This window comes from Gymnoscopelus braueri (genome assembly GCF_963280865.1).
Source record: "Gymnoscopelus braueri genome assembly, chromosome: 7".
Taxonomy (NCBI): domain Eukaryota; kingdom Metazoa; phylum Chordata; class Actinopteri; order Myctophiformes; family Myctophidae; genus Gymnoscopelus; species Gymnoscopelus braueri.
Genome location: NC_137608.1, coordinates 52,616,785 through 52,639,853, shown reverse-complemented (window position 1 = coordinate 52,639,853; position 23,069 = coordinate 52,616,785). Strand labels below are relative to the sequence as shown.

Genomic DNA, 23,069 nt, shown 5'->3' with positions numbered 1-23,069 from the left:
CAGTGACGCACACGGAGAGACCGAGTTGTGCCAAATGTTGTGACCCGTCAGAATGTGTTACCACAGGGAGGTTGACGGCATAGCGAAACATTTCTCCAGTCTTGTATAACCATAATAATAATTATTATTAACCTTCATAATTATTATTTTACTATTATTTTAATTGTATTATAATAATATTATTTCACTTTGCGTGAAATATATAAAAAACCTTAGCCATCAAGCGTCATGGCGCAACTTGTTCATGGCTTTGGCACTTTCTCCAACCTGTACATCTACATAAACGTTCAGATTTCAAATATAAAGTGCTGACCCCACGGCCACGGATGTAACACGTTGAAACGCTTGGGTTTGAGTACCCGTATCTTCCGTATTGTTCAATAAAAAGCATTTTAATCCGATCGGCGGCCATTGTCTCTTAGAGTTATTATGTATCAGAGTGCAATACACCTCCCAACCGATAGGGTTGCGTAGATGAAAGCATATGAAGGACATTTTGAGAAAATGGCCACCAATCGGATTCAAATGCTTTTTATTGTACAATACGGAAGATACGGGTACTTAGACCCAGGCGTTTCAATATATTACATCCATGGCCGTGGGGTTAGAACTTCATATTTAAAATCTGAACGTTTGTGTAGATGTACGGGTTGTAAATGGAGAAAGTGCCAAAACCAGGAACATGACGCCCCAATGTATCTGCAGCTGAACTGGCTAAGGGGAGCGCTTGGTTTCGTTAAAAACCCCGGCCGTGCAGGGCTTCTAAGCACCGCCCGCGCGCACATGACCGCGACTGAGTGGCTCCGGGCGGAGCTTGTACGGACATCAAGCGCCCCCTATAGTCCCTCGTCAGCAGAGCTGCTCGCCCTGCAAGTCTCGGTCGCTCTCGCTAAGTAGCTATGCTAGCGGTTTACACGTGAAGTTCACAGACATAGTAGCTACATCTGGCTTAATTTTTTTTTGAATTTCTATCGAATATCTTACCTAACAGTTAAGTTTTGTCTTTGTTTGGGAAAAGTTGACGTCTAGTCTAGTCCTTCTGAGGAAGTGTTTCCCCCTGGTGGCCGGGAAGTGGAACTACTTTCTTGTAGTTCTTAGTGAATTATTAAGAAGTGTTTTATGATTTTCATGTTGCCATGTTTGTAACCGTTTTATAAAAGCAATAAGCCACGCGAGGTCTCAGTTTACCTCTATGTTATGATGGCATTATAAGATACAAGGTAAACTGAGACCTCGCGTGGCTTATTGCTTTAATCCAGGGGTTTTCAACTGATTTTGACCCAGAGACCACCATACTGACTAAGAACAACCTGGGGACCACCACTATTGTGCGTGGCGGGTCCATCATAGACCCACCACACACAATAGTGGTGGGGGGTTCATGCACCACAGGGAGCTGGAGAAAATAGCTATAATATCAATATAATATCTAATAAAATACAGTGATTTTGTTTGAATATGATGGAATATGATTAAGGATTACTGTCTGTGATTATGGTAAGCTCACATTTCATATCACACACACACCATACAGTAAGAAGTCCTGTAAGTTATTAAAAGTAAAACATTTAAAAAAAATCACACCCTGTGTGAAGTGGGCGGTGTCTTGCTAGCTAATCACAATACTGAATGGAGTCAACCAATCATGTACAAAAGATAAATACATTTATTGAAACACTCTTTATGATGGACGAAACCATAACTTGAAAAAAAACAATTTATGTTTTTTTTCAAGTTATGGTTGCTTATATAGGGCTATGCACATGTGTCATGTGACACTGGCCAATCACAGTCCTACATAGATTGTGATTGGCCAATCACAGCGCAGGATAATTGTACAAATTTCCAAACCTCACTTTCAGGGCCGGTTTCACTGCCCAAGATATTTGTACATTTTTCCAAATCTCACTTATAGGGGCGGTTTCACCGCCCAAAAAAAATGTTTAATGCATGGCCAGGGACCACCTGCAATACCTTCACTGACCACCGGTTGAAAACCCCTGCTTTAATCTATAGAGACACACGGGGACTACAAATTTCACGCCCACTTTTGAGACAGCGCCGCTACTCGAGGTCCGTTAGAACGATGAACTGCAGCTGCCAATGCATTCCCTATGAGAGGATATGAAAGTTAGCCTACTTTTAAAATTATCCTGCATTAACTGAAGACGATATTGATTTAAATAAAAATATGTTTCCAAATGTATGGAGTGTCTTTGTGAACATATCTTCTTGTTTTCTTAATAGTTGATGTGTTTCACATTTAATTTGCCACTTTAACGAGTTACCCATAATGCTAACACAGCAGAGGGTAGACAGCAGACGGGCATTTCAGTGACATCACTGTCTTTACGAGTGCCGAGCGCCGACCAGTGGCGTACGCACTGTAGAGGCAGGAGAGGCGGTCGCCTGCCCAACTAAGATCTCGCCTCCCCTAAAAAAATACAAATAACCCGAAAATGTGTCATTGCGTGCTTAATGTCCTCAAAGTCACGCATCCAACAAGCTTTGAACTGAGCAGATTGGACCTTCTGTTCCAGAGATAATGACCAAAACCTATTGAAAACGGCCACTTTCGCCAGTTTTCTGGGTATTGAAAACCTCAAGGGATGCGTCCGTGACGTATATACCATGCGATATAGATCTCCGATGCTAGCGGTTTTGACATACTGATGGAGTATATTATAGTATATTGTGGGTAGTATATCGAGATGAAAGATATGGGACATTAAAAAGGACAAATTAAACAAATGGGACAGATTATTAGAACACAAAAAAAATCGCTACAGCCTCAGTAGTTAACCAGTGAAATGACGGTATTTTACAATGCCTCTCATAGAGATTGCATTGAGAGCTGCAGTTCATCGTTGAAACGGACCCCGAGTGTCAAAAGTGGGCGTGGATTTGTAGGCCTTCCGCTTCCGGCCGTGTGTCTCTATCTATCTAATGGGGGGGGGACAGATTTCGACAGGGATACAAAACTTCGCATAACCCGCTGGGTGGGGTGGGGGGGGGGGGGCGCTTCTTAAAGACACAGTACAGGATTGTGAGCAGCAGCTCCTCCATGTCATTCAGGGGAGGGGGGAGGAGCCTCCTCTTAAAGACACAGTACAGGATAGTGTGAGCAGCAGCAGCCAGCTTCTCCATGTCATTCAGTCACATTATTATTTTTCCTTCTGCTTCTACAATCATCTGACTGCATGGCGGCTCATTAAACAAACAAAAAAACCCCGTTGCATTGTTCCTTTTATGGCAGATGACAGGAGACAGGAGGAAGAGGCCTGGTTGATGCATCATCATCCTCATCATCATCCTCATCCTCATCATCCTCATCCTCCTCCTCATCAAATGCAGTCAAATCCCAACAAACCTGTCTGGCCTTCATCATCTTCCTCTTACAACTCTGAGGAGAACCCCGTGAGCTGGACCCCCACCATGGTGAGACCCCCCCCCCCCCCCTCCCCCCTTTATTATATTTATTATCATATTAATATTCATAATAATAATAATAATGTTTCATTAGGCTCAGAGGCATCAGTTAGCTGTGCTGTTAGCCTAGTGAGCTAACCCTACAGAGTAACAGGGTTATGTAATAGTTTAGAATACACTTCCGTTACTACTACTACTACTTACTACTACAAGATCCTTTTAGATCTATTTATAGATCTATATACGATCATAGATCCGTGCTTGTTCATTGTCGCCAAGCGACGCCGTACTGTGTGAATGAATGGAGTTCACACATAGCTCTGTCTGCTAGCGACGCTGACATGTGTAGAATGGTGCAGTAAGTATAACCAGTATATATATATATATATATATATATATATATATATATATATATATATATATATATATATATATATACATATATTTTAGATTGTTGTTTTGTTTAGTGTAAGAAAGGCTAAATGTGAATGAAAGTTGTGTTTTAGACCATTGGTTCTCAAAGTGGGGTCCGGGGACCCCCAGGGGTCCTTGAGGGAGTTCCAGGGGGTCCCCAGCTAAATGATAGATTAGGCACCAAATGGACCCTTATGGGTCTGTAACTCTGAGAGTGTACAAATGGACCCTAACGGGTCCATTTGGTTCCATTTGTACACTCTCACAGTTAAATTGACATAGATTTTACAATATAAATTGCTGCCCAAGTGATAGAAATGCCATTAAATGGGGGTCCATAGCCCTAATGCATGTCAAACTGGGGGTCCTTGAAATTAAAATGGTTGAGAATCACTGCTAGAGCCGTAAACAATCTTCTCTTACGGGGGTCCCTGGCATATCTTTTGAAATGGGGGTCCGCGGGCTAATAAGTGTCAACTTGGGGGTCCTTGACATGGAAAAGTTTGAGAACCACTGGTTTAGTGTAAGAAAGGAAAAATGTGAATGAAAGTTGTGTTTAGACCATGATCTGGAGGGCTCTAGAATTTAAACATGTAGTTTAATCATAATAATATTAATTCAGATTGATTAATAATAAATAATAATAGTAAAAGTTTATTTATACAGCACCTTTCATGACATGAATGCAGCTCAAAGCGCTTTACAGAGCAAACAATGAATAAAGCAGAAGTGCTTTACAGAAAAAGCGATTAAAAAAAAAAAAACATTACAATAATTATTATAAATGTATTTGTTTTGAATACTCAAATACATCAGATTGATATAGGGCTTTGCAAGATACTCAAAGTCGCTTCGACTTTACATGAAACAAAACGGACAACTTTATGTAAAACAGAAGAACATGTGGTCTGTACAGATTAAAGTACACAATTGCTCCTCCTTTCTTAGATTAACTTTTGTCTAATTAAGCAGTTTTCAAATATGATGCTTCGTATGGTCCTGTTTATGTGAACCTTTCAGTATTATATAATTTAAACATTGCATACTTATCAGTTCCTCAGGGATTAATAACCTCTTAAACCCCATACAGGTAACCGGAGTCCCTCAGGGCTCAATAATAGTGTCTGTTCTGTTTTCTGTTATTGTGGGGAAAGCTTTCGCTGATAATAGCAGATCTACAAGCTCACAACGCGACACAACGCGTCGCGTTGTGAGCTTGTAGATCTGCTATTTTCAGCCACAATGCGGCTGCTGGTGTTTAAGTGGTTAAGGCTCGTCCATGTTAAATGTGATGGTGGTTTACATCATGATGTTACACTGACGTCCCATCATTGGCCTCTTAACAGGATGCCTCTCAGTACCCGGGCTACCCCTCCAACTACTGGTACCCCCAGTCCCATTCCACAGGGCACTATGCCAGTCCTACGTACCCGGCGGGCGCAGAGGGCCAGCCGCCCTACAACCCACAGGTCTGTACACTGTCAGGTTATTACGTAACTCCTCTGGGCTCACTGTGGGGCCAAGGTCGCATGTCTAAGTAGATCCTCTCTCCTTATCTCTAAAGCCTTAAGTGCAATCACCTTAACACTGACGTTTAACTGTTCTGTGTCTGTCTGTCTGTCTGCCTGCATGCCTGCCTCTATCTGTCTCCCTGTGTGTGTGTGTGTGTGTGTGAGTGTGTGTGTGAGTGTGTCTGTCTCTCTGTCTCTGTCTCTCTCGCTCACTGTATTTATCTGTCTGTCTCTGTCTCTGTGTATTTATCTGTGTCTGTCTATCTCTCTCGGTCACTGTCTTTCCTTCTCTTGTCTGACTGTCTGTCTCTCGGTCACTGTCTTTCCTTCTCTTGTCTGTCTGTCTGACTGTCTGTCTCTCTCTCTCGGTCACTGTATTTGTCTGTCTGTCTGTCTCTCTGGTCTCTATTTCTGTGTGTCTCTCTCACTTAAATCACACACAATGTCATCACAGTGGTGACTCAGTCCTCATGGGGTGTTGTAGTACATTTAGTGTTAAGTACCGGAGCTCGCTCATCATGATAACATGTACAATGCGTGTTCGCTGAGCACGCACACGCTTACAGTTGTGGCTCGTTTTGAAGCTTATGCAACCGCTGTTCCTGTTCCTACTGTACGATGGCACGTTTACATACATTAGTCGACTGTAAAGGGACCACACGTTAAAATGTTAGACTGAAGTGACTGTATCATTACTGTGTGTCTCAACACATTCATGCTGACAGTGCCTGCCTTGACGAGTATGAAAACATTATTGTATTGAATTCCAGCTGTGAATATTCTGTTTCTTTGTTTGGAGAAAAAACAGTGTAGGAGTGTCGTTCCGGAGCGCTCCGCCAAGCATTACACCAGTGGTGGAAAAAGCACTCAATGTTTTACTTAAGTAAAAGTATCAATACTGCAACGTGGAAATACTCTGTTACAAGTAAAAGTCCGGAATTCAAAATGTACTTGAGTTAAAGTACAAAAGTGTTGGTATCAAAATGTACCAAAAGTAGAAAGTACTCATTATGCAAAAGGTCCCATTTCACAAGTTTTAAAATATTAAAATATTTTGAAAATGGCCGATCTACAAGCTATGATCTGCTATTTTCGAATAGCCAAAGTTTGGCTATCATATTTGGCTGTATATATATAAAGTTAGGCGGGACTAATGCGCGAGTGGAGTGTGGGCCTGTCACAATTATTACAAGATCGTCTGATCGTGATGATTGAGATGATCGCAATTATTTTAGCAAAATCATCATAATCGTTTCCATGTTGAAAAATGTTCACACATTTTCAAATATAAAAAAATAGCATAAATAGCTGATCTACAAGCTTACACTTGTAGATCAGCTGTTTCTTTCTTTACAAATTATTAAATGTCAATAATTTCTTTGTATTTTCAAGTTATTTGTCATATTTGCCCTGTGCATTTTTTTCTATTGTTTTCATATATTTCAATGTTCAACACCAAACAACAATTAAAACGTTAATCGCAATGATTTGAGTGACAAATAATGGTCAACTTAAATGTGTAATGCGGACAGCCCCTAGTGGAGTGAGAGAGTGTGGAAGTTGGGTATTGGAATTTGTCTTGTGTGTCTCTCACACACACACACACACACACACACACACACACACACACACACTGAAATCACTGATCACCCCCCCCCTATCGCTCTCTGTATTTCTCTCACTCACCAAATTACATCACTGATCACTCCCCCCTTAGATTGTTTTATTAGTTTTTTAATTGTTTGATTTAGGGGTGTGCCGATACACTAATTTCACCAAACGATACGATACGATATTTGGCTCACAACTTCGATACGATTTCGATACGATACGATACGCACTTTTTTATTATGAAAATATATGGGGGAGAAAAAAAGCAAATGCAAACAAATAATTCAGTTTTTGCATTATTCAGACGCAAACTTGTAGCTTTTCAGCTACAATAGCCGTTTTGAATCCAAATAGGGCAATAGTGTGACACCTGACCCGAAAAAAAACAACATGTTGTCACCCTTTTCACCTCGGGGCTGTTTGCATGCCTGATTATTATTATTGTAAAAAAAATATATATATATATTTTTTCCCCCAAAACGATACATATCGTCACGAAAACGTATCGCGATATATCGCGGGACGATATATCTGCACACCCCTAGTTTGATTGTTTTCTGTTATCCTCGTTTTAATCAACGTTATTTATTATACCCATTGAGTGTATTTGCTGTTTTAATTCCTGTGGTTATCATGCTATTCTTTCACCTTGTTACAAAGCACTTTGGAAATCCGCTTTACAAATAAATGATCAATCTCTCTCACTCTCTCTCTCTGTCTCTCTGTCACTCTCTGTCTCTCTGTCTCTCTAGGCGATGGCGGCAGCCTATCCCAACGAGCACGGTGTCTACAGTCCAGGGCAGGGTCAGTACTCCGCCAGCAATTTCCATCCGTCCAACCCTTTCTACTGCGCTGACCACCAGATGCCCCAGAGACAGGCTGCAGGGGCGTACCCAGGCCAGGGTGCCCCGTCAGGGGCGTACCCAGGCCAGGGTGCCCCGTCAGTGGCGTACCCCGGCCACGGCGGCCAGGGTGCTCCGTCCGGGGCGTACCCCAGCCAGGGTGCTCCGTCAGAGCAGAACACCGGAGGCTCCGTACAGCCCCACTCCCAACACCATCAACATCACCACCACTATCCCGGCCCACATTGTCAAGGGGTACGTACGCTGTTACTGTACTGTACTGTTACTGTACTGTACTGTATTGTATGTTATTGTTGGTGGAGATTGGAGAACATTTCAGTCAATAAAACATCAACTGATGCACGTGGACACATCATCGGTGTTGTTACCTGGAGTCACTGGGTGTTTGGGGTCTCGCAACAGACACCCTCCTCCAGGCCATCCGACCGAGGCTGATCAGACCCCGGCCTGTGTCCCAGTGGCATGCTACTGCCCCCTACTGTAGTTAGAGACAGTGCTAATTAGGGGGTTAGGGTTAGCCTAGTCTGGGAGGCTTCGGCTCAAAGCCTGAACAACAGGGGCGCGGCCACTGAGTTCTGATTCTAATCAACAGCCAATGAAGAAAAGGGGGCGGGATCCACATGCAGTGGGTGTTAGATGTAAATAGGAGCGACGGGAAGCAATTTCCCCTTGAGACATTGCGGCCGCCATTGTTGTGTACTGCTGTTTGCCTCTCGTCGGACTTTTTAGACGAGTTGCACAGCTCTCAGACCGGTAAGTGACGTGTCCGCTCAGATTCTGAGCGTAAGTTACATCCCGCCCACAAATACCAGGGCTCTGGCCCAGAAGTTCCTCGCCGCTCCCGTTTGTATGCGAGGCGAAAAACTTCTGGGAACTCAGATTAGGGTTAGCCTGGCACTAGCCAGACCGACTATGCAGATCCATGCATGCTACAGTTATAGCCTGCTACTGCCGGTATCCACGCCATCGGTCCGGCCGATGCCAGGCCAGGTTAGTTGAGATGTTGCAGCTGTTGGCGACACTAGGAGGCTCTAGGCTCTGTGGTTTGGCTCCAGGCCTGGCTCCTCCCTCGTCTGACCAGAAGTCGGGGCTTTTCTGTGCGTTGCGTCGTCGTTGCTGCTGCTGGTCAAACATCTCACTCTGCCTTGATGGATTAAACCGCAGCCTGTTACAGTGGAGTCGACTGTTGGTTAGGGCCGTGGTTCTCAAAGTGATGTCCAGGGGCCGTCAGGGTAGAGTTCCTTGAGGGTGTTCTAAATGGACCCTTACAGCTCTGTAACTCTTGACGGTTTACAAATGGAACCAAATGGACCCTTACGGTTATGGGTTACTAGACCATACCCGGTGAAGGGCGCAGACGAAAGTAGTTGCAAACTTGGGGTTATTGCACGTCCTGTAGCGCGGTCCCCCCGCGGGTCCCCCCCCCCCCCCCACGGGCAACCCCCCACACACACCCCCGTCGCGGTCCCGTCGCAAACACACACACACACGCAACGTTTAGCGCGACACACATACGCGGCCGTCGCGCGAACACAAATAATATACATTTTGACACGTGCCTCCCCAACGTGCATACACGGCCGCGGAGGCGAGTGTTCTGTGTGTGCAACAGTGTAACGCTGTGGTGTGTGCAACAGTGTAACGCTGTGGTGTGTGCAACAGTGTAACGCTGTGGTGTGTGCAACAGTGTAACGCTGTGGGGCTGTAGATGCGACGCATGCGCACACACAGAGCCAGCGTGTGTGTGTCGAGGCTGTATTGGATGCGACGCATGCGCAGTTTGATCGGGCACAGACCACGACCCAAGAAGGACGGACGGACGGAAAGACAGAGGTTACTCAAATTATAGGAAGATGGCCCATGGGGGTCCCTGAAATTAGAACGTTTGAGAGCCCCTGGGTTTTAGGGTCATCATTACTCACCGGGAGCGTGGCTGATAAACGATCCAAGAAATGTGTTGTGAATATTTCACATCAAGCTATTAATTTGGTGCTTTTATCCGCGGAAGTTTATTCCTAAAATAAATTGCGTCTCTTTATGGCCGTGTAATATTCACGTTCTGTGTGGATGATGTAACACAAGCAGCTGTTTAAATGAATGCTAATTAATCGCACGACATAAACACCCCCCGGTGTGCAACGCTGGGAACCGAGCAAATAAAGTGTTGCTCACGCTCTTATTGTACAAGGAGGTTTGTGTGACTGTTCTCTCCACACCTGGTCAGAGCGAGACGTCTGGTCAATGCGTTTCAATGACGATGCGCGCGGAAAACCGTTCCTTTCCGCCTGGAACGGGGGGAAAAAAAATCTACGTCCGTCTCAGTGTCATTCATTAACATGGGAGCGGATAAAAAGCGGTGTATGCACGCTTGGTACTTGTGCGCCCTGTGGGTTTCAAGCGTAATGAGGTTAAATGGTCTTTATTGTGTGGCCTACTGTGTGTAGCTGCGTGTCATCGGTGTTCAATAAAACAAGTACATATTTTTATGACGGTTTGTTGGTGCTGTTCTATGTTGAGAGGCATTTGTGATACGAAAAAAATATACGAAAAAATATATATATATATATATTTTTGGGCGGTGAAACCGCCCAAAAATATATATATATATATTTTTGGCTGATAAACGATCCAAAAAATGTGTTGTGAATATTTCACATCAAGCTATTAATTTGGTGCTTTTATCCGTGGAAGTTTATTCCTAAAATAAATTGCGTATCTTTATGGCCGTGTAATATGGCCTATAAGTGAGATTTGGAAAAATGTACATTTTCCTGCGCTGAGATCTGGGCCCAGGAAATTTGTAGAATTATCCTGCGCTGTGATTGGCCAATCACAGTCTATTCAGGACTGTGATTGGCCAGTGTCACATGACACATGTGCATAGCCCTATATAAGCAACCATAACTCGAAAAAAACCAAAACTTTGTTTTTTTCGAGTTATGGTTTCGTCCATCATAAAGAGTGTTTCAATAAATGTATTTATCTTTTGTACATGATTGGTTGACTCCATTCAGTATTGTGATTAGCTAGGAATACACCGCCCACTTCACACAGGGTGTGATTTTTTTTTAGATTTGTGCCCCTTTTTCTCTCCAATTAGTGCTAATTGATTCCTCTCCACACACACTTCTGTGTTGTCACTGCTGTTGTACCCTACTGACTCAGCTGCCAGTGAGGAGCCTCCACCGAGAGGACGTAGTGCTGGCGGCCCGTAGGAATACATGTAGAAACACCCTCCACCTCCCCCGAACACGGGGCCAATTGTGTTCTTATAGACGCTCGACAAAGCCGGATGCACCACGTGGATTTGAACCGACAACCTCTGCGGCGGTGGGCATGGACTTTACCACTGTGCCACCGAGCGCCATGATATGTTCCTGAAAAGTAAACTATCTTTCTTTGTTTCTGTCCCCCCCCCCCCCCCCCCCCCCATAGGGTCCAGGTTACCCTCCAGCATCGTACCCTCACTACAGTGAAGGCGGTCACTCTCACTCCATGCCTCCAAACCCTCCGTACCCGGCTGCAGGTCAGTGTGTTCACCCCAGGGCGCAGCAGCAGCAGACGGAGGGCGGGTGGTCCCACTCGGGTGGGTACGCCGCCCCTCCTCCCTCCCAGCAGCAGCAGTGGCAGCCGGGCCAGCAGCAGCCTCCACATCCACAGAACCACCACTACGGACCGCCGGTCCGACCCGCACATCCTCCGGCGTGGCCGGGGACCGGCACCGGGGCCCCGCCGCCCTACCAGCCCAAGGTCTGTATGAGTTGGGGCATGACTTGGGGCATGATGGTGACACTGACAGCGCTGCTCCTGCAACCTTGCAGATTTAGTCTGTTTAACACATTGACCGCCGGGCCCGTAGTTGGTACGGGCCGTTAAATCCAACGGTAAAGCGCCGTGAGTACATTATGAGATTAACCTCTGGCGGTCAATGTGTTAAATGTCGCAGTTTCTTTGTCTGGTTTGCAGATGGAATAAATGAAGCAAAAGGAAGCAGATGTAAGAAGGGTGTTTGGTCGCCTCGGGGGGGATGGAAGCACTGTGTGAAGCAGAGGATTGGACCAGTCATTAGTTTAGTCACAGAGCAGCAGGGAGCAGGGTGTCGGAGTCATTGTAGGTCGCGGGCTGGATCGGTCAAGACGCGACTGTGTGCGTTAGTGATGAGCGGGCCGACCCGTAACCCGCGGGTCCCGCGGGTGGTCGAGTCAGGATTTCAGAGGCAATTATGCGGGCTGCGGGTGAGCGGGTCAGCCGCTCTCACACGAAAAAAAATAAAAAAATAAAACTATTTTGAACAACATGCTTGTTCATTTAGCCCATGACAATGTTGTGCTACTGTAGACATTTAAAGTGACTTTAGGTACTTAAAAGAGCGCTATATAAATCTGAGCTATTATGATGATGATTATCTTTTTTTTTCCCACCGCGGGTCGCGGGGCGGGTTGAGCCATAGATTTATATATGGGTTCGCGGGACGGGTTGAGGCGGGTTGGGTTCCGTGGCGTGGCGGGGCGGGTCATGAAAAAAACCCGACCCACACATCACTAGTGTGCGTGTTTCGGGCCGGCTTACGTTTCGTCTTCGTGCGTCGTCGTTTTAGTCTGTGTGTGAGTAATGTATCCACTACTTTTATGAGCTTTTTGAATCTCGTCCCTGACTGCCCCATATTCTTCTACCTACACATACGTCATGTCCTAGTATGAGCGAATAGGGGATTCCTTTTTTATTGTCACGTGATTCTATTGTTTGGCCCGGCAAAAACCTAGATGTGTGTCTCAAAGAATATGATTGTTGGCAGAATCGCGGAAAATGTAGAATATTTGGCGGTCCCGTTTTCATTTTTCACAAGAGCGGTGGTTGTTGCCATGACCTGCACTTACAATACTTCACCATATGTTGTGCTATGACAAAATAATAAACCCACAAAATGTAACGATGTGCGCGTTCCGTAATGCAATTGCAATGTTAAAAGCGGTGTTGTTTCACCCGATGAAAGAATGGCGCATTCGGCCACGCACAGAAATACCCGTATGTGTCTCTCAAAGAATTAAAAATAGAAAATAAAAACTAAAGCCCTTTTTTACAAAATACAAACTAAACTAAGCTAGCAAACCCGCTATAAAATGCATCTGAAATTGAGAACATGAAGTCAAAACAAAGTCAAAACAAACCTCGGTGCACACATAGATATGGTCCTAAAAGTTGTCCTCTGTCTAACCCATTAAGACCTGGAACACATCTGTGTCACTTAAGATGTCTTTGGCTATTCAAAAATAGCAGATATACAAGCTCATGGCGCGCCATGAGCTTGTAGATCTGCTATTTTTTTTTTAAATCGTGAAAAATATATTTTTCAAAATGTTAGGATTTAGAAAACATTTTTTTAATGGGCCTCAGGTCTTAAAGGGTTAAGGGTGGTGAGGCATGACTCAGTTGAGTGTTGGACGTTTGGAGAACAGAATGACACCAGGCAGCATCACAGCACAAACACTGAGGTTTATGTCACACATAGAGAATGTATACAGGACCAGCAGATATGAGTCATAGTAGCTCTATGGAAAGGAACAGAAACAACAGAGTATGATATGAATCAGGGGTCAACATCACCCAGGTGGACATCTTTGTCAAAATGCTATTTTTGCCGTGGACATACAAAATGAGCTGACAATAATATGACTGGGTCGAGGGACCTTCCTTTTGAGGGGCTTCCAAATGGACCCTTACAGGTCTGTAACTCTGAGAGTGTACACATGGAACCAAATGAGTCCATTTGGTGCCGTAGGGTCCAGGTTTAGACCCATAGGGTGCAAGTTTAATAACCCCTGTACTAGTGGACTCCTAATGTGCCATAGTGTCATAGTAAATCAGTGTCATACACATTCTGAAGAAAGCCTGGAGACTGACCTTCAGTAATGGGGTCTTATTCAAAATAAGAACATTATAATGTTATGTAAACTCCAAATAAAACATTTGCCAAGGACACATTTGTCTGTACGGACATGTTGATGGTTATTGTTATAGTGTTATAGTTATAGACATGTTGATGACCCCTGTTGACATGTTGATGATATGAATAAGTGCACAATAAAACATGATGCCATAATGCCTACAATGTAGATGACTTGCACTTCAACAACAGTTGCATCTCCTATCATTGGTTAGCCTGACGCAGCCTGAAATTTCATTTCGTTTCACTCCATTATTCAGTCTGAAAGCCCTCTCAGTGCAGCCGTTTTCTGAGATGGGGGCATGGCCAAAGTGGGACTCTTTGCCGATTGGTTCATACTGGATTATCTCGAACCCGATTGGGCCGGGCCGTTGTTTAGATTTTCAACCGAGAAAACCCTGCAATCGACAGCGTCACCAGACCCTGAATGCGAGGCTAGCGATGTCAGGGGCTGGAGCCAGGCTAATCATGGGGCGTATAGAGCACCGAAGTCCTGACGTCACTCGTTCATCCCCAGGTTTGCGGAAGTAATTTCTCTATGGAGAATAACATTGGGTCATCTTAGAATCGTCTCATATAAGAATTGTGGTCCAAAAATAAACACCGCGTGTCGGCGTTATTGTCAGGGAGGAGGTTCTGTATCGTTTATGATAGTCAGTCACTTATATTTGATACAGTCTGTTTCTGGCGAAAATGTAACTAATTCGGCGGAAGTAACATTAGCGTTTTCTCACCGTCAGTTGATGCTTCATATCCATAAGAGTCAACCCGCCGGGGTCATGTGTTTATTTTTGGAACACAGTTCTTATTTGACGCGATATTCAATACGTCTATGGGATTCAGAACGGGGGTGGAAAACTGCAAACCAGGTAGACAAACAAAGGATGTGTAAATGACGTCAGACTTCGGCGGTCTATACAGTGACCTTGGTGTCACAGGTCAATCTATAGGCTTATGAATCGGTACAAACAGATAAAGGTTAAACATATCATGTATATATACTAGCAATGCACTTATTTATGACATTTTGACAGCTATTTCATAAACTCTTTTCTAGGTCAACAGGTCCCAGACATGTTGCTATTAGTGTCCACCAAAGGGCACTGCTGACTGTAGAATAAGTGGCCTTATTCTACAGTGTGTGTGTGTGTGTGTGTGTGTGGGGGGGGGGGGTTGGGGTTGGGTAAGAGATGGTTGTCTCCTTAAGCCACTACATATCCATAGGAAAATAGGATATGTACAATTTGCAATTTAGCAGACGCTCTTATCTGGAGTGACTTACAGTAAACAAGGTAAACGCATACATCAAATGCACAGAGACAGTGTAGTGCCTCAGTAAACTAGGATCACAGGTAAACCAAGAACATAGCATCAGTACAATATATTGTCAAAAATGTAGCGTCGCCTTTATATCGAGTCTAGCCTGAACCAATTAAAATAACGAATGTAAACAACTCGAGCGAGGAGAGGAATATCTTCGATTGCATCAAACTACAGCATGCGCGCAAACACACACACACACACACACACACACACACACACACACACACACACACACACAGAGCTGGGTCGAGACACGAACATTCCCTCTACTACAGACAGTGAACAAGTATTTGAGAGGTTAAAGACATCGCTGCTCAGTTTTCTGTTGCTCGTGACACGACAGTTTGATTGAAACAAATGCTATATATTTTTTCTTGCTCACGTTGCTGTATGCCGGCTGGTGCATGTTTACGTCTGCAAAAATCCACTCGTCCGTTCAGGCAAGGAGGAAGCAAACTGCAGTGAAAGTGGAGACAGAGTAGGAGAGGGTCCAACGGAGTGGCACTGGGGAGGAAGTGAAAAAACCAAAACAACGTATACCTGCTGAAAGCCTTCTTTATATAGCAGCTCAATGGCTGAACGTCACAAACAGGTGCACCGGAGTGACCATTAAAAACATTTAGTCACACTTGATAGATTTCTGGGCACAGAAATCTATCTTTATTTTAGATTTAACTTTATTTTGTTCATTTGAGTTTTGCTATATACCACTCTGTTGATTATTATTAGATACCACTGTTGATTATTCCCAAAGAATATGACCATTTCAAGTAGAAGCCAGGCCGGCTCAGTAACACTTTGATTTTTTGATTGATTGATTGTTTATTTATTTCGAACACTGTTAAGAGACAAAAGAAATACATAAAATAAGCATAATACACAAAAATAAGAAATATAAAAATAGGAAAACAAATACAACTCTGGGGTGTTCGAAAAGGGCATAGGAAGAAGTTGAAAACTTAACTAGTCCTATCCCTTATTACTTTTCCAAATAATATTTAGAAATACAATTTCTAAAATCTATGTAAAATACTATGAAAACAGAAACAAAAACAGAACAAACAACAAAAAAACTGCTTCTGGTGTTCATCTTCAGAGCTTACAATATCCTTTCAATATGTTGCATTTATACATTTTTTTAAACTTGAGTATTGTACTGCAATTTTTCAGATCATTCTGAAGATGAAATTCAAATTAGATATTGTTCTTAAGTAAACTTTTAAGATAAAGTCTGATCATAATATGCATGTTTTGTAAATGAGGTTGAATGTGTGGGCAAGTGCTTCTCTGTTCATTAACATTATTTAGTAGTGAGTTTTTTTTTTGCCCCATTCAGTATGTTGCAGTTAATCACTGTATCCAACTTTGAAACTTTGGTGACCCTTTGATTCAAATGGTCAAGATTCAATGTATCCCCTGAGCAAGCAGGCAGGCTCTATTAGCTCAATGGTAAAAAATGTCAGCACTTGCGCAGGAAACCGGGTTCAAATCCGGGGTAGAAGAGGAAAGGTACAGCTATAAGTAATATTACTATGGTGGGCAGATATCCAGCAGAACTGGTACTCTGTATTGTGAGTACCGGCCCAATGTATGTAATGTCTGTAACAACTTTGTCGTTCATGAATTGACCAATCTCCAGACGTAATCAATAGAAACTTGCACAGCCCCTCTGCTGCTTCAGCAGGCTTTAGCGTGACAGCGTACGTCATGTATAATATCGTTTTCAGATAAAAACAGCTGATGGTAGAGTTTATTTGGCTCTTATACATTTCCTGCTGAAATGTTTACCATTATGCTAGTAGACCGTCAGGTCAAAATTCGTGTCAGATCCTGTGTCTATAGTGAAACATGACTGTTGACACTGTCTCAATAGAAGAACAGGGAGACTAAATACAACCACCCCAATTGTATAAGTTATATAGGGCATAGCAGTGGCGGCCATTTTCTGGTTCCACTTCAAAATAGTCAATGCATTTTCCCCATTGACATTTCCAGAAATATTTATATCAATTATTTTAAGCCTAGAATCAAGCCATCCAGGGTCCTGGTGAATCATGGCCATAAAACGTTTGATTCTGTGAAAAAACTTTTTTGAAAACGGCAAAACAAAGGGTATTTATTAAATATAGTATATCATATAATTAAATATATATTTGTTTTAAATAACAGAAAAAAAAATGTTATGGTCATGATTCACCAGGACCCTGGATGGCTTGATTCTAGGCTTAAATGAATTGATATAAATATTTTTGGAAATGTCAATGGGAAAAATGCATTGACTATTTTGAAGTGGAACCAGAAAATGGCAGCCACTGCTATGCCCTATTGTATTTACATGCTCTACCATACAGATTGGACAACATTTTATTCATTTAAAAAAGGCTACATAGTGCCTCTTTAACGCGTCCACCCAGACAAACTCCTCGGTGACGGTCCAGACATGCATCAGTAAACACAAATAAATATTCCCAGTTGAGCTTGGTGAGTCACGTCGGTTCTTATAGGGAAGGTAATGAATTAGTCTTTTTAGTTGACCGTAAAGAATCTCCTGCAAGGTCCCTGGTTCTGCCAGGCAGGGTTGTGGGATGACGTTAACATCAGTAGGGCAGCGAGATGACGTTAACGGAGGCAGGGCTGTAGGATGACGTTAACAGAGGCCCTCACGGCAGGTGTTTCCGCACAGCAGGGGGTCAGCATGCTGTCTCCATAGTTTTTCACGATCACACAGCGACAGCTTCACCATCACAGCAGCAGCAGCAAACAGGGAGAGAGCTGCAATTATTATGCATGTAGAACTTTCCAGTAACATAAGTATTGTTGTTGTTATTATTTGTGTGTGTTTATGAACCGAAGTTATTAATGAAGAGGTAAATCTATTATTATGATGTAACGGTTACAGTTTATTGACATGGCTCAGAGCATCGGAGCAGATGATATAACAGATGTCTGTTTGTACAGCGTGCTGTAAAGGAATTTGACCGTGTTTATAGGTTCCACTGATGGAGCAAAGTCACCTGCAACTCATTCACCTGACGTGGTGTTGATTTTGACAACACATTTTTATTCCATTTTAGTCATAGTCTTTTGAATCAAATTCCATTTAGTTTTAGTCATATTTTAGTCATCTGAAATGTTTTACTGTTAGTCTAGTTTTAGTCGACTAAATATCATAAGATTATAGTCGACTAAATCTACAGTTGATTTAGTAAAATGTATTTTGGCGGTGCCTTAACCCATTAAGACCTGGAACGCATTTGTGTCACTTTAGATTTCTTTGGCTATTCAAAAATAGCAGATATACAAGCTCATAGCGCGGCACCGAGTGCCGCGCTATGAGCTTGTAGATCTGCTATTTTTGAAAAATTGTGAAAAAAATATTTTTTATATTAAAAAAAAAAAACAGTTTTTTTGAGAATCGCCTCAGGTCTTAAAGGGTTAACAGCGTCGTAATGTCTGATTTTACACTTGGTTGCATGCTGAAAATAGCCGATCTACAACGCGCTGCGACGCGTTGTGAGCTTGTAGATCGGCTATTTTCAGAGCGCGCAACACCTGAGCGCAACCAAAACATAGTTCTACTGGATCTCTCCTCCACTAGATCCCTCACTAACATTTTAGTCTAGTTTTTATTTGTTGATGTAATTGTCAATATATTTAGTCTTAGCTTTAGTCATCATAGCTTAGTCTTTATTACGTTTTCGTCAGTGAAAAAAGGTTAGTCGACGGACGTTTTTCCGTCATAGTTTTAGTCGACGAAATCAACACTGACCTGCAGTGGTGGAAAGTAACTAAGTACATTTACTCAAGTACTGTACTTAAGTACAGTTTTGAGGTATTTGTACTTTATTTGAGTATTTCCAATTTCCAATACTTTTACTTCTACTCCACTACATCTCAGAGGCAAATATTGTACTTTTACTCCACTACATTTACTTGAAATCTTTAGTTACTAGTTACTTTTCAGATATAAACCATGATATAATAAAACATACATTAACCACTTCAGCCCTATTTTATACCTAGGCTATTTGAAAATAGCCGATCTACAAGCTCACAACGCGTCGCATCGCGACGCGTTGTGAGCTTGTAGATCTGCTATTTTCAAATATTTAGTACTTTTACTTTTGGTACTTTAAGTACATTTTGATGCCAATACTTTTGTACTTTTACTCAAGTAATTTTTTTATTCTGGACTTTTACTTGTAACAGAGTATTTTTATATTGCAGTATTGGTACTTTTACTTAAGTAAAGAATTTGAATACTTTTTCCACCACCTGACGTTCCACCGTGTCGTTGTTGTTTCATTCTGTCTCACACCTGGTTGTTCTGCCCCCCCCTTCAGGACCAACAGCACCAACGTGCTCCCCAGGTGGGACCCAGACCCCGACCGTCCGCCTCCCCCAACCCGCCCAACGGGAAGCCCGCCGAATTCAGCTCTCCTCCCCAGATGTACAGCCGAACGGGGCGGGGCGGACCCACGGAGCCCAACGGCTCTTCGCAGGCCGACCCTCCGCCGCCTTTCGGCCCGGCCCCGGCCCCGGCCCCGGCCCAGCCCCAGGGCGCGGCCGGGGCCCCCCAGCAGCAGCACTTCAGCGACAATCCCGGCCTGGCCAAGGTGCAGCAGGTCATGGCCCGGGTGCAGCTGCTGGAGGAGGACGTGGACGAGTTTGTGGGCAAAAAGTCGGACAAGAGCTACCGCTACCTGGAGGAGCTGCTGACCAAGGAGCTCCTGGTGCTGGACTCCGTGGAGACCCAGGGACTGGACTCTGTCAGACAGGCCCGCAAGGAGGCCGTGCAGAGGATCCAGGCCATTCTGGACCGGCTAGAGAAGAAGGCCTTCTGAACCCAGACTGAACTCTTCGGTTTTGTGGGGCAAAACGACAACAACGACAAAATAAAAACCGCCGTCTGATTTGTGCTCCTTTTCCCGTACCAAATGTTTGGCGGACGTGACAAAGAGCTTGGATTCGGTCGAACTTGCCCCCCCTTTTGAATCTCTCTGCCCCTCTACGCCCCCTGTGCCACGTCCTTGATTATAAATGCCGTGCTGGAATCTGGCAGAAGGACATATTGGAGGAATGGTCTTGGATGGGGGGCGTTTTGTTTTTCTCTGTTGACTCTTACAGAGGTGACATTGTGACATAACATTTGTAAAGCCGTGGTTGTGTATATTATCATCATACCAGACCTCGGCCTCGGTGACGGAACTGTGTTCGGCTACGTAACGTTACCCCGGCATGACCTCACGCCGGGCGTGGTATGAGAGTACTACTGGAAGATGATTCTGCGTCGTGTCACTTTGTAACCCTTCAGCCACGTTCATACTCGTTCGCTCGGCGCGACGTGTCGCCTCCCAAAAATAGCCAAAACCTACAAGCTCACAACGTGTAGCGTATTGACACTACGTATCAACTGGAATTTAGTACACTTTAACCCATTAAGACCGGGAACGCATCTGTGTCATTTTTAGATTTCATTGTCTATTCAAAAAATAGCAGATATGCAAGCTCATAGCACGGCACCGAGTGCGCGGCACTATGAGCTTGTAGATCTGCTATTTTTTAAAACAAAATCCTGAAAATGAATATATATATATTTTTAAACCGAACATTTGTAACTCAAATCTTTGCTTCTGGGGGGGTCCCTGGAACAAAACATTTTGAGATGGGGGTCCACGGCCAAATACATGTCTAAAAATTATATGTATTTGGCCGCGGACTCCCATCTCAAAATATTTTGTTCCATGGACCCCCAGAAGCAAAGATTTGAGATTAAAACTTTCGCTTAAAAAAATATATATATATATATATCGAAGATTCGCACAAATGTTCATGATTTCTCAAAAAATAGCAGATCTAGAAGCTCATGTGCCGCGCTATGAGCTTGTAGATCTGCTATTTTTGAATGGTCAAAGTATAAAATATGGATAAAGTGGTTACACGTTCCCGGTCTTAATGGGTTAAAACATATTTCTTTGTGTGCATTTCATACAATGAATGAATATAGCTCACACTGTACTCTGTTGACTGCTTTGCAGTCGTCTCTGTCACCTAGAGACAAAAACACTAGTTGTAACTTTGGTTCAGCTAGGCTAGCAGCAATACAGAATAGTGTCAACATAGGCGACACATTGTGAGCTTGTAGGGCCCGCCGGCTATTTTGGCCGTGATGCAACACAGTGGATGCGACGGAGCATAAATCAGGCCTTCACCGTCTCTCGGGCACAGATTCAGACCGTCTCTTTGTGTCTTCAGGATCAGCGCTCACCTCAGCCATGTGTCACTACATGTCACACACCAACCCCATCTCACACAACTTAGAATACGTGGCACGGAGTGTCATTCCGTGCATAGACGCCTAGAAAACCAGAAAACCAGTGCATAGCCGCCTCGCATCTCCTCCATTGACTAAACCATTTCGGAGGCGCGCTGGAGCCACGTGAGGGACCACCGAGTGAGCTAAAGCCAACGAGTCGCCGTCCCGAACGTTGCGACGTTCCCTTGAGCCTACTCGGTGCCGTTTGAGTTATGTACCGATAGGCACAGAATGGTGACTCATGTTGTGGGGACTGCTCTGCTTCCGGGTTGCAACCCCGGTTATACGCCCACCCTGGTTCTCGCCGTACTTATGCACAGATTTTCGGCTTTTCTGGGCGGCTATGCACGGAATGACGTGCACTGGGTCCGTGCAATGTTTACTAAATTGTGTGAGATCAGGCTGCACACACACACACACACACACACAAGCCATAGGAAATGTCACCAGATCCTTTTGTTATTGACCTGTTCTGTGTTGTCTCCCGCCTGTCAAACACGCAATCACTTATAGTATTCCAAATCAACATAGGAACAGTGGACACGATGATTTTGATTATTTCTTTAATCTCCCCATTCCGGCACCTAAGTATATAGAAGCTAATCTCTTGTCAAATTGAGGACGCAATGACAATTTACTGTCCATGATTTCGGGGCCTGGATCCTGGGTGATGAGTGTGGGAGCACCCTGAAGATCAAACCCTGTCCCAATTACTGCAGCTTGTGCAAGCTTTGTGCAAGCTGCCTCGCAGGTGTAGACCTAGATTCCACACTTTGATAGCAGTACCTTTATTTTTTATCATTGTAGGAAATGAAATGGCATTCTTACACATATACCTAGAACAACATACTCCATGAGTTGAACATTATTTTATGTGTGTATCAACTTGGGTCCCACAATTTGGTCTAGATATTGGTATGACTATAAAACTGATCAACTTATTATTAGTATTATTATTAGTATTATTATTATATGAAGTCTACTTTGCAACACCCCTCCTTTCCTTAGTCTTGTGTTAAACAAGGTTCATGCTTGATATATTGATTTAGAAAAACAGAGTGCCATATGCGGGGGTTCTTTTGTAGCATTAGGTAAATAAATAAGGTCACCCAGTTTGCATGGAAGAAAACCTAATTTCATATTTGTCTTGTGTTTAGGTGGATCACCGTCACACACATCACCTCAATATTATCGGGCATATATTTGTATAACATGAAATACATGTAAAAAAAAGAAGAAGAATCATCTTGAAAATACAAGAACAGGATCTTGAGGCCTGTATATGTTTCTGATGTAATGCATGTTTCAACACATGATGGGAATCTTTGCCTGACGACTATAAAAAAAAAAATTACAGCTCAGAAAATGGAAAAATAATTAAATGTCAGGATATTTTTTAAACTGTGTTCAAGTCAATGTTATTTTTTGCTGATTTAGATTTATTTTCAAAACGCATTAAAGTATGCGTTTGCGTATTAAAGTATGCGTTCACAAGTATTTGAGTAATTTTTTTTTAACTTATTTTCTATCAATTGCACACCCCAGCCTTGAATACAATTATTTTCTTTTTTTTGTCACATTCCTCAATGAAGACTCTTTGAGTCTCTTCCGCCGGTCATCAAATTATTGCCTTAGGAATGCGACAAAAACTAAAATCT

At 43.3% G+C, this 23,069-nt stretch overlaps 1 protein-coding gene across 1 annotated transcript; it reads left to right on the top strand.

Annotated features, from left to right (window-relative positions):
• Positions 1–3,129: 3,129 nt before the first annotated feature.
• On the top strand, positions 3,130–20,698 carry bag4 (BCL2 associated athanogene 4). The gene is made up of 5 exons (XM_080432782.1): positions 3,130–3,438; positions 5,190–5,312; positions 7,718–8,062; positions 11,264–11,578; positions 19,439–20,698. The coding sequence occupies exons 1-5, from the start codon at positions 3,250–3,252 to the stop codon at positions 19,937–19,939; spliced, it is 1,473 nt and encodes a 490-aa protein (XP_080288908.1). The 5' UTR covers positions 3,130–3,249; the 3' UTR covers positions 19,940–20,698.
• The last annotated feature ends 2,371 nt before the right edge of the window (positions 20,699–23,069 follow it).